Source organism: Lytechinus pictus, chromosome 8 (genome assembly GCF_037042905.1).
Source record: "Lytechinus pictus isolate F3 Inbred chromosome 8, Lp3.0, whole genome shotgun sequence".
Classification (NCBI taxonomy): domain Eukaryota; kingdom Metazoa; phylum Echinodermata; class Echinoidea; order Temnopleuroida; family Toxopneustidae; genus Lytechinus; species Lytechinus pictus.
The window spans coordinates 19,005,649-19,023,287 of NC_087252.1; the positions used below are offsets into that span (position 1 = coordinate 19,005,649).

A 17,639-nucleotide genomic window follows, 5' to 3' on the forward strand; every position below is an offset into this window, starting at 1 on the left:
CATGCATGCATGGTATTTTGATACTTTATGTTATACTCTTACCTGTTGTACTAGTATTATACCCATAGATACCTGACAAACAAAATCAATCAATCAGTAGCACCATCATATTCCAGTCATATAGAAGTATTCTTCATTATCATCATTACCTACATCACAACACAGTTTGGTAGCAATAACATCATTATCACATATCTTTCACGCAATGTGAATAAATAAATCACGAATATCAAGATTAGAAAGTATATTTCAAATTAAAATATTTATTAAGAAATCAATTTCTGAATATGTGATCAAAATATTCCTATCCTCTTTTTCTCGCCAAAGCATCACCTTACATCAGCAAAATGCATATAATGAATGCAACAGAAATTGCAAGGCTGTTACAAGGGAGGGGATGTAATTTTTTTGGTAAAATCTAGAGAAAACAAATTAAAAAAAATTACTTTCATAGGTATCGATAAGCCTTATATAGTCAATATAAGGGGACATCAAGGATGTCATTAAAAAAATTAATGATATACCTCTCTCTCAAAGTCGGTTACTCAAATATCAAGTAATTTTTTTTCAGCATTTGCTGACAAGAAATAGCATGCTAATCTAACGGAGGGCACTTCACAAAAAGGGAGCACATTGCCACATTTCTCTAAAGAGTGCCTTCCCAAATCTGCACATTAGTAACAAAATTGCTTATTGTCTATTGTTGTGAAGTGCTGCTAAAGCTGTGTTCTATTTCCAACAATTTTTTTTTTCATTTGAAGAGCTAATTTAGTTCATAATACGGGACATGAACAATACAGTGCTACAAGAACAAAAAGAGATTAAAAACGAACAAAACAGTGCAACTTTTCACTTCCCCAAAAAATAAATTCAACAGCTTAATGTCCAGCACTACAGATCCTTGTTTCATAAAGACGTCAATTATGGTAAATTTGCCCCAATTGTTACTAGCAACTAGCATGGGAACCTCAATGTTAATCTGTTACTTTAATGTTTCCATGGTAATTACCAGAATGGCAAAGAGTTAGAGTAGTGGTTAGACTTAATGAAATGGGGTCCAGGAGTGAGAGTGATTTCTTAATCCTTTGTTCTGTCACCTTGTTTTTTTTAGTATGCACATTTTCAATGAAAATCCATTATTTCTTATTGTCTTATGTATGTCTGTAGGCATGTACATAGCCCGGAACTCAGTAAAGACCCATTCTGAATTGATTATATTACCAGAATACAACTTATCCCTTTCAAACTACTTATATCATTAACAGTTCTTTCACTACTACTACATGTAGATGATTAGAACATTAATAAAGGGTGGGTAGGTGTGCCCTTTGGGAAAATATTTCAATCTTGTGTGAAACCTATGGACCTAAATATCAATACTCCAATTTTTTTTCTACAGATGTGTAGTTCAAGCAACATTCAATATGTATTGACATGTTTATTCAAATTCATTCAATTTTTAAAATGTGTAATTGTGATGAAGTAGCTACTTGTTATGAACTTGGCCTCCATATTTCTTCTTATAATCTGCCCTGGTGATACTCAAACTGCCTGCGGAACCTGCATGGTAAACACAAAAAAGAAAAGAACAAAATGAGCTGCTGATATAAATTATTCTTACTCATCTAGTTCAGTTTATTAAGAAGTTTTAAACTTTTAATTAGGCCCTTATCTTCCTTGCAATATTGTTTAGATAATGCACATGTAGTAATCTATATAGCCAGATAAAAATCATAGATCACTATTTATAAAGCATTATTCATAGAACTTTTTTGATTAAGTGTGTAAACTCATTCAAATATATATCATAAAATTACTCTCAATATTTTGTCCTTTTTTATTTCTGTCTACAAAGTAACTGAGTTTTAAAATGATATCACATATGACTCATGTAGATAAGATAAGAGACATGGACAATAAGTATGCATTGATGAGAATGGAAATACTGGTGAATCTGAATCCAAATAAATATTTACTCACAACGGAGCTTTACTATATGGGATAGCATGATTCAGAAAAAGCTGCTATAGCCCCCCCCCCCCCCCCCCCCCAATAAAAAAGAAATAGGAGGCCTTTTTTTAACAAAAACAAGCATACCTTACAAGTTTTCAGTTCAAATATCCTGTTCCTCATCAGATTGTTACTCTTGGTGATGTGTAAATGGTAGTTGACTTTGTACTTCTGACTGGGCTGGGACTGCTAAGAACTTGATCCCATTGGATCTGCAATTCAAAATACACACAATACAGTTTAGAATTTTAGAGGTGATAAACAAAATTCCTCTTTTAAAACAATATTTTCAAAATTTCCAGCTAGTCCTATCCTAAGCCTATGAATATTCCCAACTAGAAAAAAGCTGGTCTTGACCGAAAACTTCCTTCTCTATGTATTATGTTCCACTGACGAAATAGGCATAGGCCTACCTGGCTCTGTTTCCACTTGACCATCTTCATTGTCAATAAGAGTCAGTAAATGGTTCAAGCATATACGTGGCCTACTATAGCGAGGCCTTTTGTCAATCTTATACACCAAGCCAGCTTTGACAGATGTAGGATAATTATTATTTGTGTGATAATTTGGCTCTCGCTCATTCACCAGTGTAAGACAATTGGGTTTTTTTTTAATCGTCTAGATCTATAAACATGTGAATCTCTACATCTAAGTGAGTTCCTCTTTAAGTTTGATTTTGATTTTTAAAAAAAGTTAGCTTGCTCGCAAGTTTAAATGACCCTTTGCCTTTCACCATAAATATGGTCAAGTGAGGAGGACAATAAAGATAAATCAATTGGATCAGCCCTCTCTCTACTTATACTTATAAAATTCAGAATGGGGCACTTTAAATTTTGTCACCCCTTCCCATAAGAAAATTGCACACATGGTATACGATAACTGAGCAGTTTGAAACCTGACAAAGAAATGTTGTCCCCAAAAAATAAGAATCATTTAACTCCGTTATATAATTTTAGTCCAACGGTCCAGGCAGGGACTAGAATAAAGTTAATTTAAATCTTCGTAGAAAAAGTCAAACCAGACAGATCTAGAATTTCATTTTTTAGAAATCAAGATCTAAGTTAGACCTATCCTAGGGCCTTACTTTTTAGTAAAAAAAGACTAATGTTAAAATCTGTCTCAAACCATTCCACCAGTGGGCAGTAGCAAATCTACCGATATCAATATCATTCCAAATAGATTTAGGCCTAAAGTTAGGCCCTAGTTCATTTAAATAATTGATTTAAAATTAATTTCTTTTTAAATGCAGAGAATTATATTGATTCATATAAAGATGGAATAGCGGTGTCAAAAAATCAGTAGGCTCAGGCCCAACTTTAAACTTCAACTCAAGGCAGCTTGTCAGTGACATTAATTCCCATTACCTAATGACCTAGCTTACATCGCCATCGGCAATTTCGCAGCCGGCTGGCACCGGCGGTATCAATGCCCATTTTCCGCTCTGACTATATTATTTGGCTTAGATTTAATGCAGCTTTGCCGTTACTGAACAAGTCCACATCTACCCCTGATATATGACAATGTACTGAAATACAGATTTAATAAGGACGGACATGAAGCATTCTAATTAACCAACTTAGTTCTACGAAAAACTATTATTTTCTGAGAAAATATGTCAGTCAGATCCGGAGTCAGATCTCAGTAATGGAAATATGGAAATTGTGGTTTCCGTAGTAAACTACACAAGGTACCATAAGCCGATAAGGCCGGCCTTGACTGCGACGCCGAACCCCAGCAGCAAACACATTACAATTACAACCGAGATCAAAGCACGAAATTGAACTTAACTTACTTTTATTTGTATGGAATGCCATTACTTTGATGGAGATGTTCCCTCATAATTTTCTGCTCAACTGAATTTCACTCAGAAATCATGATTCCGGATACTAATTCTATAAACAGATAATTAGTCTTGCTATTGTATTTCAAATGTTGAATTTCGCAGAGTAAAAAAGGACGACACTTCGCACAGATATCGTAGGGAATTGTGGGAAGGAAAAAAATGTTTAATGCATGAGTACATGAATAAAACATTAGCGTTTTATCCAATCATACAAGTGCATTATGCGTATTTTGACGTCATTACTCATGAATTAAACATTGACCTTCCAAAATCAACCTTCAAATTGGCCAAATGGCAGCCATGTTTGTTATGTACAAAACCTATGGAAAATCAAAAACGCGCGAAAAGAGTTCCCTCTCTAGCTCCCTTCGGGAGCTTACGTATACGTAAGATCGTATCTCTGTGATAATCAAATGGCTGAAATCATAGCTGGTAATTTGTCGGGTGTTAGTCTACGTAAATTTATCAAATAAGGAAGAGTGAGAAACGGAAAAGTTATTCATTAAATGTATGTTGATGCATGCAAGTATGGTATCGGTTATCTCTTTCCTTTGACGTATTGTTTTCAGTATTGCTACTTAGACCCTATCCAATTTGAAAGTTTTGGGTCCACTGCAAATTTATCAGTAGGCATGCATGATAGGTAATATTGTACCGCTTGGGACCGCTTTAAGTAACCCATGATTTTAGGGGTCTGCATCAGGCCCGCACTAAAATAGTCCATACCACAAACGTTCAGTAACTATACCAGAGAGCCGTGCTTCTTTTACGATCTCACTTTCAGAAACTCTGGCACATAATTTCAAGGGATAATTGTCACGGTAACTGAACACGCCATATAACGAGAGCGGAAGTCCACCATTTTGTTACCTTTGTCCATGCCAGGAATTTTGGTTGGCGCCTTGTGCAGGCCTGGCGCTGGTCTGGTGCAAATAACAGCAGCACCCAAAAAGCCCGGTCCTACTTTAGCCCGCGCCAATCATAAACGACTTATCCCGGGCCAAGACGGAAATCTCTCCCAAAAGTAGGGTACCAGGGTCTGGACATTATTGAAAAAAAGTTATCACCCCAAATATCAGGTCATTTCGTGACAAGGGGAAAAAAGAGTAATCACCCTGAAAGTAAAGTCATCTCTGTCCAAAATACATGTTTTATTTCGATTTTGAAGGGTGTTTTTCTTTTCATGATAAAAGACCAAAAATTGTAGAGGGACATTTGATGTGTCTCCTCTACTATTTTGGGTAGGGGGAACGCAGACCCCCTGCCTCCGCCCCCCCCCCCCCCTTCCTGGGATATCTGCCCATGGCCCGGGCCTATTCCGGACAAACAAGTTACTGAATGCGGTATTAGTTTGTCAGAAATCTGTGTTCAGTAAATGAGTGGGATATCAGCTCTACGAAACGTTAAAAGTGACCCATCTAGGCCCTAATTTATTTCCAAGGTAGTTTCTTGATGGATGGTCCACCCCCCCCCCACATACACACACACACAAACACACACTCACCCACAGACGCACTCACCCCACACACATTTGCCAAAAACCGTTCAGCGGCCCTGCATGTCGACAAACTTGTTTCTAGGTGTAGATTGCATGTGGTTTATGTGTCAGTGTGGCATATATCGGATTATGTACGTGTGTATGTGTGTGTAAAAGGAGGGTGACGATTGAGGACGTAATATCAAGAGGAAGTTTGTGTGTGATTGTATAGGCATGTGCTTGTAGGTGTGTATGTACGATGAGCGATTGGCTTTTCCAATCGTCGACGTAGAAATTACTTACAACCCGGAGAGGTTTGTGAAACATGACTTATGTGTATTGTGAATGAGTGCACGTGTGTGTCTGGCTGATAATTGATAGCTGAGTGCAAATGATGTTGATCATCTTCGTTTTGAAGATGGGGGCAAGTAGACAAACTGTCAAATAGCGCCAGTTTCAAGCGTAGTAAGCCATTTCCATAGACCCGTGCGTTAAAATGGCACTGTTATAACATTAGGCCAAATAAAAAAAAGATAACAATAAAATGGTTCGAATATTTACTACCGACGGATAAGACTGCATTCCATATCTCACCAGAAAAAGTTACCTCGACCAGCTCATTTTAAAAACTAATTTGGTATTTATTAAGGCATCTCCCGACAGAGTCAATATCCCCTGATAACGCTAAGAGATCCCTAATTCTTCCGCGAGTCATATAGTTCCAAAATGTAAGCGATTGTCTTCCCTGATTTGGGAAAGGGAAGTTCAGTATTGCAATTCCTAAAAATCAGTGTTTTGTATGGCTAATCATACGCATACACTTGTTGAAAAATCAGCTTTATCAAATTATGAAAAAATAGGAATGGGTTGGATCGAATGATTACCTTCTATGAAGGCATCTCCTGACATGGGGGGGTCTTATTTTTATTTGGCAACCAGTCAAATTTGACTTTTTTTGCCATCATAAATATTATATTATTAACGTTTGTTTTCTTTGAAAAAAAATAAAAAATATATGAGTAAAGTAAAATTCAAATATTTATTTCTTTCCCTTTCTTTTTTTCTTTTTATTTTCAATGTCTTTTTATAGGATATCTACTAGGATTTAAAGTCGAGTAGGTGTGTCTCTCAATTTAAAATCAGGGTTTTTACTATAAATATGTTATATGGACCTACTAAGTATGCAAATAAAACCTAGGATGGAGATGACAGAGAAAGAAATTAGGAAAATCACAGCTCCAATCCTACACCCGTACCGGAGTATGGGGATACGTCTGTCCCGTCGATGAGAACATCAACGTCAGTGAAGTCTCGATCTTTCCCGGAGACAAGACTTTAAATCTTTTAAATCCTACCTATTTTGGGAGACAAGCCCTTGTAGGATGGAATGTGATTTTGGGTGAGTTTGGGAGAAAAAAAAAATCCATGCATAAATATATATATATATATATATATATATATATATATATATATATATATATATATATATATATATATATATACATATATACACACACATACATATCCATATGCATACGTATTCATCATTTCAGTATAAGTAAACCGTAAGGCAATTATCTGAAGGCTATACATGTTTGGTTAGTCATGACCATATGAAGATGTAATTGCAAAATAAACAGTATTTGGCTATAATGTAAAGTAATTAAAAGTAACCAAGAGCAGTCCAACTTGAACATGAAACGTTTTCTATTTTTTCTGTATTCTTCTTCCTCAATTGGCTCTCTTGTAATTCTTTTTTTTTTTTGGTCGTGAGTTTGAATATCCCCCATGAAGCTTGGCATATGGTTACGGCAAAACTAAACAAAAAATCTCATTTTTTTAACTGCTCCTCGAATAGCTGGGTAACTGATGAACTAGATCGACATGGTGCTTTCATCGGCCGTTTTCATCGAGTCACCTATAAATAATCATCAGCCGAGAAGGAGACTCCAACCGTTGACCAACATAAAAACATTGGCCCCAGTATCCGATTTACAGAATTAATTGAGGAAAGCATCCGGGCTTTCTGTGCATATTGCAGTGTTTTCCAAAGCATTATAATATACATGTATATTTAAAAACAAACTAGCCGAAAAGGCATGCAAATACATATCATATATACATAAAACGGGGTCAAATTATCCCCTGATAACGCTAAAAGATCCCTAATTCTTCCGCGAGTCATATAGTTCCAAAATGTAAGCGATTGTCTTCCCTGATTTGGGAAGGGGAAGTTCAGTATTGCAATTCCTAAAAATCATTGTTTTGTATGGCTAATCATACGCACACACTTGTTGAAAAATCAGCTTTATCAAATTATTCCAAAAAATAGGAATGGGTTGGATCGAATGATTACCTTTTATGAAGGCATCTCCTGACAGGGTCAAATTATCCCCTGATAACGCTAAAAGATCTCGAATTCATTCCGCGAGTCATATAGTTCCAAAATGTAAGCGATTGTCTTCCCTGATTTGGGAAAGGGAACTTCAGTATTTGCAATTCCCCAAAATCAGTGTTTTGTATGGCTAATCATACACTTCGTAAAATCATCTTTATCAAATTATGAAAAAAATAGGAATGGGTTGGATCGAATGAATACCTTTTGCCTTACTGCTGTAATTAGGATTATGCCACCCGCCTATTATCGTTCACATTAAAAACCACAGGGGGGCTTTCTCTATGCCCCCTTCAGCGCAGCCTTATCTTATTGCATTGTTTGTCTGTGAATAGAGTGCCACAAATGAAAGAGAATAATGTGATTCACACAGCGTCATTCGTTTTATAAACATAACATTAACTGCACATGTTGTAAAACTACACGTTCAAGTGCGATAATTATATTGACTGTAGACTGCTCTTTGCCCTCTTCTCAAACAGATCACATCAGAATTCAAATTAAACCATGTCAATCCCGATGTATTCACACTGAAACTGTACTAACTCATCCTCGTTCGCGTCTACATGTAACCATGGTTGGGTCCATGGTGTAACCATAGAACACTCCACCTATACCTATAATAAGGGATAAAACAGAATCATGGCACCAAAGGAAAAAATACTCATCTGGGGAATTTTCATCGCAGGGCTTGTATTGAATGGTAAGTTTTCTTTAATTTTCTGTTTTCAGATTTCTTTTAGTCAAAATCACTTTATTGTAGATTTGTATTTCTTGTGAAATTTCAGTTAAATTCTATCAGCTATCCCATTGTTAACCCTAAATAGACTGGGCTATTTCGATGCCTAAGAAGAAGGGGGGGGGCTGATTCAGCCCCCCCCCCCCCTTATGATCTCGGCCGTCGATCGCGTGATCGCAACGACAATTTGCATGCACGTTACCCATGGCATTATTTACAAAACTATCATATCAATTGTGCGAAATGAATCTCATTGCTCATCAATTATGTTAACTTATGCATCAAATCTTAAGCTTGCTCTGATTGACAAATTAATTTTTGTTCTTATAGTCTTTAAAGGCATCTCATTAGTTTCTTTTTAAATGTCAACATCACATTTATATTTTATGTCTTTGATTGTTTTCTAAATTTTTTATGTATTTCTTTGTTTTTAGATTTTTGGTTGTTATTGTCTTTTCAATGGAAATTGTCGGGACTTTATTTTTACCATAAATAAGATAATTAATTGATTTTAAGCAATTAAAGGAAAAGATACATTTTATTATTTTTTGGCTAAGAACACTATTTAAATTGGATTTGTACACAATTCATGTTTTTGAGCAATTTGGGTCTGCATGCTCTTACAAAATGTTGCGTAATTAAAAAATCGCGTACCCGGGGGTCACAATAGGGCCCCCCCCCCCCGTCTTCTTAGGGTTAAGGTGATAACATTCATTTTGACAAATCTAGATTTCAGACATATGTTCTACGAGCCATTATAGTTATGTCATTACACATTGTTTCTTTGTTTTTCTCTCTCATTTTGGAAAATTTAGAATTTCCTAAACGTTTATTAAAGGATGTTTTTTGATAAAAAAAACAACCCAAGAGTTGCCTGTCATGTTAATGATATTACAGTTTAAGAATGTGTATGAAAATAGGTTATATGGTGTGGATCATATAAAATAACAGCACCTTTACAGTGATAAGCCAACATTTTGAGGGGCTAGGTGTAGCGTATTGGAAAAAAATTATTAAAAAGTTGCGAGAGAGAGAAGGGCAAAGGAGCAATACTTTCGACATTTTTATTGAAAAATTCAATTTTCAGATGCATTTTGTAAAAATGTTTAACAAAATAAGATCATATTTCACCCTCCTGTCTCTTCTATTATTTCCTTCTCTATTGTTTTTTCTTAGTCGTCATTCTTGTGTGTGTGGAATTAATTCTGATGAATGTTTTGCGGATTAAACTTTAAAAACTCTCATCGTCTAAATCAGGAGGAGGAAAAATCACTTGTATTCGGATTGGGGATAGGAGTAGGCTAATACCATTTCTCAACATTTAAATATTTCTGTAAATCATTATTTGCACTTTGTATTTCAAAGTTATAATCACCAAAGTTAAAAGGCACCAGTACAAAAGGCTTTGTTAGAAATTAATGATCTTACATGGAGAAGGCTCTGTTTGAAAAAGAACCCACAAAATTGTGAGAGTGAAAAGTTTTGATGATAATTAACTCTTTTTCACATTTGATCCTGTTGATAATGTTATAAACACGATACCCCTTTCTAGGAAATGGCGAATCACCAGATATTCACGATGGTACAGTTCACACAGAACGAGAGAAAACCCTTATCCGTGGTAGTTTAGGAATCTTGACATGTCGTTTCTCCGGTTCTCCTTATGCTGTCTTCTGGAAGAAAGGACATGATATTTGGACCTCACCAACCCTCATCCAATGGACACCTGAAGACAAAATAACTGGTCCTAGATATGACGACGGTAGCTGTGACATGGATGAAAACTACTCCCTGATCATCAAATCTGTAAATCATACAGATAGAGGGCGCTTTATTTGTTTGGTTTCTAACGAGGATGGAATTCTTGTCGACGACTACACAGACGTCACAGTATCCGGTAAGAAATATATTTCATACCACTCTATATGTTTCTTACAATTCAGTGGGAAATATTAGGTATTTTTTGCGTAGATGGGTTTATATATCATAATAAGAATCTAAATAGTCACATGCCTTCAAATTTTAAAAGTCAGGTATTATAGTCGACCGAAATTATTCCACGAAAATACCTTGAATAGATCGTTTTAAAAGGTAGAGAGATTTATTTTATCCAAAACAGGGGAAAGATGGATACCATTAACTTATGTAAATACAAGGATAATTTTGACCCTACATACTTTTAAATCTGTTTGATTCTGTATAGACGATGCCCTTGAGATGGAATCTTCTGTAACTCTTCCTTTGAAGCAAACTGGGCGTGTGCCTTGTCAAGTTAATATCAGACCACGAAAAGTTTCCTGGTTCGGAAGCAGAAACGAAATGCTGGTCTTCATTGACCTTTCTAAAGACTCCATTGTAATAGGAGGGACAGGATACAAAGATGGATTATTCCACATTACCGGCGAATACTCTCTTGTCATTTACAACGTCAAGATCCAACAGGAAGGTCTCTATTTCTGCGTGGTTACTGATTATGACACAGGTGTCACTTATCAAGATGATTCACTGCTCACTGTAATAGGTACATTTTTATCTAGATCATTTGCATTTCCATATGCGACAAAAGTGCTTTAAAGTCCGCTTAAATGTTCGGAAGCTTGCCATTTTTTCTTTTTTCTTAGGGGTCATGTGGAGTCACTCTCTGTTCGGAACTATTTTTTCAGTGAAAGTACTCGTGAACAAAAAAGGGCTCCAAGCGCCCCAAGTTCCCGGAAAGCGCAAGTTTCGGACTCTTTTGTCGCATAAAATGCGATTGTTGGACTTTCCAATTGTAAGGGAGTTTTCGCAAATAATAAGCAGACACTTTCTTGAATATTGAAAATCTATTGTTCAAAGCCCTTCATGACAAAGCAGCCCTTGTCGAAAATCGGTGAATCAAAACAGCAGTCTCGAACAGGGCTCTGTAGAAACGACATATTTGAATTTTCAATTCAATTCTGAATCTGGGGACGAACTACAGTAGTTATGGGCATGGGCGGAAATCCCAGGGGGGACGCGTCCCCCCTACCATTTTGGAAAGGGGGGACATAATATCAAATGCCCCCCTACTATTTGTGGTCTTTTATTATGGAAAAAATACATATAGTCCAGTCAATATAGGGTTTGACCCACCACTAATTGCAACACGAGATATTCCACTGCAATGCTTTCAAGGAAGGTCACCTAAACAACATACTAAAAGTCCCAAGAAATCCAAGCAGTGGAAATTTATGAAATTTGCATATTATGCAAATTAGCCATAAAAAGTAAGAAAAATAAGGAAAATAGCCCAAATATTACAAATTGAGTGTCCAAAACAATTCAATTTGAGCGAAAATTTATGATAGATAACTGTATTCAATGTTTTTTGTCAAAAGTGCAAAAAATCTACCTCATTCGTAAAATATGCAAATAAGCATCCTTATATGGAAAAATGTGTAGGTATTGTGATTTTTCTCTCATTATCTGCTTGAAAATTTAATTAATGTTGGAATTTACATGCTGCTATCACTAAGGACGTTGAATACATTTGTATTCAGCTTAGTGTCTGTAGTGTAATTTGCATATTATGCAAATAAAAGTATCTAACATGTTATAAATATTCAAGAAAACACACTGGTGATACATCCCTCAAAAATTGCAAGTAGATTATCTATTGAAATTGGAATATGGCAATACCTTACAGGAAGGTTTCCTAAACACCATATTAAAAGTCCTTAAATATACAAGCATATGGGAAAATCACAAATAAGGAAAATAATCCAAATATTGGAAATCAAGTGCAATCAATACGAATTGAACTGAAGCCCATGACAAGTTTTACAAATTTATTTATGTTTTAAATAAAAAATCGTAAATAAATCTACGTCATTTGCATATATATGAGCATCTTTATATGGAAAAAATCCAGAAATTTTGATTTTTCTCACAAAAACAGTTATGAAAACATTTCAGTCTAGATCAATATGATTTGATCACTAAGAATGGCAAATACATTAATAATCAGCTTAATATCTGAAGTGTAATTTACATATTGTGCAAATAAGCATCCGACATGTTATAAATATTCAAGGAAACACATAAGTGATACTTTCCTCTAAAATTCCATGTAAATTATGTCTATTATTCATGATGACCTTCCCTACACTTCTTGCTTGGTTGATATTGAGTTTTGCCACGAGCAGTTACCCCACTCATATTGTACAATGATGAGTCAATTCTACATGGATCCCACTGCTTGAATGTTTCATTATTTCCATCCAAGTCTTGCTCTCTTCTTGACTTTGTATAGAGACTTTGCGTTTCTTGCGAGTATAGTCCACGCTAGCAACTCTTGGATTGCCAAGTGATCAGCACAAGATGTCACACCCGTACAAATAAAATCCCATTAGCTTCGAATATTTGGTCCTTGTAGCACACCAATTAGCTTATAAACTTGGGGTCCTTGTATTTAAAGCGCTTAACGATAAATCTCCACCCTACATCTCAGAGCTCTTATCTCAGCATAGACCAACACGCAGTCTCAGATCAGCAGCTCAAGCATTGCTGAGGGAATCTCTCAGCCACACAACCTGGAGTGACAGAGCCTTCTACATCTCTGGACCAAAGCTGTGGAATAGCCTTCCCCAATTTATCAGGAGAGCAAAGACCCAATCAACTTTTGAGTCTTACCTGAAGACCTTTCTGTTCCCCACTCCAACATTACCCCAAGACAAGAATAACTCAATTGTAGCATTACTAGGACAGTACTTGAACTGAATGATGATCATAAGCACTGTTTGAAGACATTGGAATTTGTGAGATATTTCCTATTTTTGAGCAAGCGCCATGAGCGCCCAGCTGCAGTGGCGTAGCTAGGATTTTTTTCCTGGGGGGGCACTGGGGGGTCCTTGCTTTTTCAGGGGGGGCACCATTTTTTCCGGTGTGTGTGTATGTGTCACAAGGGCGGATCCGACTTTCGGCAATAGGGGACGGGGGCCCGAAGTTATCTTCACCTATATTTTCCCCGATCAGTCACTTCTTAGTTTTATTCTTATTAAACAACATAAACATGAAGTAATCTCATGAGCCTTATAAAAAGTGCGAGCGCGAAGCGCGAGCGATTTTTTTTTTCTTTCATGTATTTTGTCCTGAAAATTTAATATTCTGGGCAATGTTATATATGATCCTGAACAAGATTCGTATGTAACTACTGTAGATGGTTACTGCGAACGCCAAGCGCGAGCAGAAATTTTTATTAACTGTTCTAGCATTATCGAAAAGGGACCTCTTAAGGACTGCTTACAGTTACCCACGAAGACGGTATATATTTCAATAATGCGAGCGCGAAGCGCGAGGATTTTTTTTTTTGACATTCCGACCTAAGAAATGGTCATTCTAAGCACTTTTTGTATTAATAAATGGGATAGGTATGTAACTAAACAACTGATGCGAGCGCGAAGCGCGAGAGGAAGAAAATTGTGATTTTAGACCTAAAAGCGGGACACTCTATTCATATTTTGTAAATCATAAATAGGATATAGTTAATTGGGTATCATTAATAATGCGATCGTGAAGCGTGAGCAGACAATTATTGATATTCTGATGTGAAACTGGATAATTTGAGTACATTTTAAATAAAGAACATGCAGGCAATCGCGCATGATTTATATTTAGACCTAGAATCTGGGCATTCTGAATACATTTGTTTAATGGAACATTATGGAATACACGTAGACAATAGGAACTTGGCAAATCAAACAATGTGACCACACAGCATGAGCTTGAAATGCTGATATGTAGACCATAAAACGGACATTTTACAGAGCACTTAAATTTGTAAATGAAAAAAAAGAATGAAAGCTCGATGTCCGAGCTAAAATATGTTTTGTATATTGACTTCAAAACTTGCTCCATATCAGCCTATTGAGGAAGATATGAATCTCATTGAACAGGCAATTCTGGCGCGAAGCGCAAGCAAAAAATTTTATATAGTAACATGAAAGATTTGGGTTTTTTTTTTGCAAGTCTTCCCCTTACATTATTTCATTCACTCGTCTTCCTCTTATTTTCCTCTTCTTTTTTTTCTTCTGTCTTTCTTATTCCTTTCTTTTCTTCTTTCTCCCTTTTTTCTTTTTTTTTGCTCTGCCAATTTTTTTCAGGGGGGGGCACCTGGGGGGGCACACCAAATCTCAGGGGGGGCACGTGCCCCCCCAGGCTCCCCCGTAGCTACGCCACTGCCCAGCTGAGGCGGATACCGACGCTTTACAAGAACCCATCATCATCATCATCATCATCACTTGTCTTGGTGGTGAATATGAGTACTTGCTTGGATCACAAGATCTCTGGGCATGCTTAATAAGAGTAACAATGGGCATTTGCCTATACGAGCGACATGAAAGCCATTCATAAATTCATGATGAAGGCTTAAAGTGCATTATAGGCATCTTTCTCAGATACAGGAATCGTAATTAGACGTTTTTTTTGTTTTTTTTTCTTTCAATCTTTATTGATCAAAAAATAAATCACAGTACAAATGAACAAGCTATTTACATGATTAAACAGAGCAGCACTTACGTACATGTAGGTATATACTTGTCAAGACAGATACATAAAACAAATTAGATATCAAATCTCCACTTTTTAAAATGTACAGGTAATTTACCATTTTTCTTCGCCAAAACATATTCAATATCCTTAATACCTTTGATACGAGCTTTGAATTCCACAATATTAGGGTTTTTGTTATTAAATTTACAAAAGTGAACATATTATTTGAAAGCAAGGAAAATGAATGTTAGAAAATTATCACCTTGAATACCAAAAACCTTTACAAAGGGGGAAAGGATAATATTCGAATGTTGTTTTTGGTTTATTATAGATAAAAGATTATCCCATACAATGTCAACCACCGGACAATCACAAAATATATGTACAATTGTTTCAGGGTCTCTTTTACAGAATGAACAGTTTGGGGAATCTTTTCTCTTGATTTTAAATAAAAATGCATTAAGGGCAATTGTCTTGAAATAAAATGATCTGAGGCGGCTATCAATAGTACTCTTAAAATTCAGCATATGTATTTTCTCCCAGTGTACTATGTCGTTAGAAGGGCACGACTCTTCCCAAAAGGAAATACAATTATATGGGAGACATTGATTGAAAAATATCAAATATGCATAACTGCTAACTTTCCTTTTCTCTAATAATTTATCTACAACTTCGGAATGGATATCTAAATCTGGATTATTATGCCAATCTAACCATGGACCAGGAATATTTTGTAATAGAAAATTATATTTTCTTCTATCTTTTGCTGAAGTTTCAAAGTCGAGAACTAACTCTTCAAATAACTTGTAACCTGGATGGGGTGGATTAAAGAGATCACTTATAAAAACTATGCCCTTATTAAACCAATTTTCATAAAATAAAAATTGTTTAGATTTGGATCTGACATTTCTATTAAACCAAAAACAATGTGAATAACCCAAATACAAATAATCATAACCAAACTCTTTTCTGGAAGCTTTATCTCTAAACAAGTACCAGGTCCGGATTGAGTCTGCAAGTAGGGAACAATTTAAATTATTCAAAATTTGTTCAGGTGCATGGGCCTTCCACAAAATGTCCCTCATTGCATTAAATTTGTCTAAAAAGGAAACTTCAATTAATTTCCATCCACTATTGTAATTATCATTTAACAAAAATTTTACCCAAATCATTTTCTGAGCCAATGAAAATGTATAGGGATCAACCATCTTGAGCCCACAGGCAGAAAAGTCATTACAAAAATATTTTCTCTTTACTCTGTCCTTGCCTCCATTCCAAATAAATCTGTAAAATAAAGTATTTAGATCTTTAAAAAATTTGCTTGGAATTTTAATACACAAAACAGATAGTAAATACAGCAACGGAGGCATTAATAAAGTTTTAATAACACAGATTTTTCCAACAAAAGACAAATTTCTGAGCGCCAACAATTCAATATATTCTCTATCTGCCTCAGTTTAGGAACATAGTTAAGACTATACAGTGAATTAAAATTCAACGAGAATTGAATACCCAATGTTTTGAAAGAATTATCTCTCCATGTTAGACCTCTTTCAGCAAATGGGAATTCTTGACAACCTTTTTTCCTTCTTGCTGAATCCAGTTGCTGCTTCATGATGAAGCATCCATTTTCTGTTCTCTCTTTGATAAATCTCCTATGGCAACCATCTCCAAATATTAAAGCTATAGTTTCTAAGTAAGTCGTATGCAAATAATAATATTAATTTCCTGATATTTATGGTAAACAGAAATTCCTCAGTGAAACAATGAACAAACCAAATGGAGAACTAAGCCAGATTATTGATTTGGTCCAAGAGGACACAACATAATGGAACACCCTTAACATCACCATCAAATACCATCCAACATTGATTAGATAGTGTGTACCACTTCCAAGATTTATTTGCCACAATGTGCTACTTATGGGTATACTGCGAGGTTATCCAGAGGAATAAACATTTTATGGTACGACTATGGATGTTCTTCTGGAGGAATGCTGACTTTAATAGTGTCATGCAGATGTACTTTGGACAATCATACAACTCTCTGTACTGAAATCCGACAAGTCGAGCATAGCAGACTGAATGCCAATCAAGAGGACTTTAACAAGAACACACCGTTAACCATGTCTTCTTCCGACACAAGTTGCTTCAATGAGAGAATGGACATAAGTTGTGTCGGAAAATGTCAAGAGTTTTAGAGAAAGTCTAGGAAGGCTTGCACATTTTAGAGCTCCAAAAGCATCAGTAAGGTAAAGCTCAGAATTGCTACAATGCATTAAAGAGGACCATAAGAGGGTTTGTAGACAAGCCTATAATACATAATTTGTTGACCGGATTGACAATGATCCAGGCTGTAACAATTAGCATGTTGGGAGCCCTTAATATCAATAGCTATGACTACATTGGAATATCATTATTAAAGGAAGGCAAAGATTTTTAGTCTTAGTATTCACCACTGCATGATCATGATGACGATGACGCTGAAGTCCTGGGACCCAGTCATGACCCAGATATGGCCAGATGACATATTGTTTAGTCAAGCAGGTGTAGCCAGACTACTGAAGAAATTGTTAAAGAAAACAACCTGCGTGAAGCTACTAGGCCAGACGGAATCTCTGCTGCACTTCTTAATGAGACTACTCATCAGATCTTACCTGCCATAAGTT

The 17,639-nt window shown here is 35.9% G+C and overlaps 1 protein-coding gene and 1 long non-coding RNA gene across 2 annotated transcripts; one reads left to right on the forward strand and one right to left on the reverse strand.

Annotated features, from left to right (window-relative positions):
* Nucleotides 1–243: 243 nt before the first annotated feature.
* On the reverse strand, nucleotides 244–4,253 carry LOC135154886 (uncharacterized). Its single transcript, XR_010294300.1, has 3 exons — nucleotides 3,803–4,253; nucleotides 2,098–2,222; nucleotides 244–1,560 (listed from the first exon to the last, which is right to left on the reverse strand). It is a non-coding gene; the product is annotated as an uncharacterized LOC135154886 (long non-coding RNA).
* Nucleotides 4,254–8,091: 3,838 nt separating this feature from the next.
* LOC135154887 (leucine-rich repeats and immunoglobulin-like domains protein 2) lies at nucleotides 8,092–12,838 on the forward strand. The gene is made up of 3 exons (XM_064103113.1): nucleotides 8,092–8,428; nucleotides 10,017–10,361; nucleotides 10,668–12,838. The coding sequence occupies exons 1-3, from the start codon at nucleotides 8,368–8,370 to the stop codon at nucleotides 11,036–11,038; spliced, it is 777 nt and encodes a 258-aa protein (XP_063959183.1). The 5' UTR covers nucleotides 8,092–8,367; the 3' UTR covers nucleotides 11,039–12,838.
* Nucleotides 12,839–17,639: the final 4,801 nt, after the last annotated feature.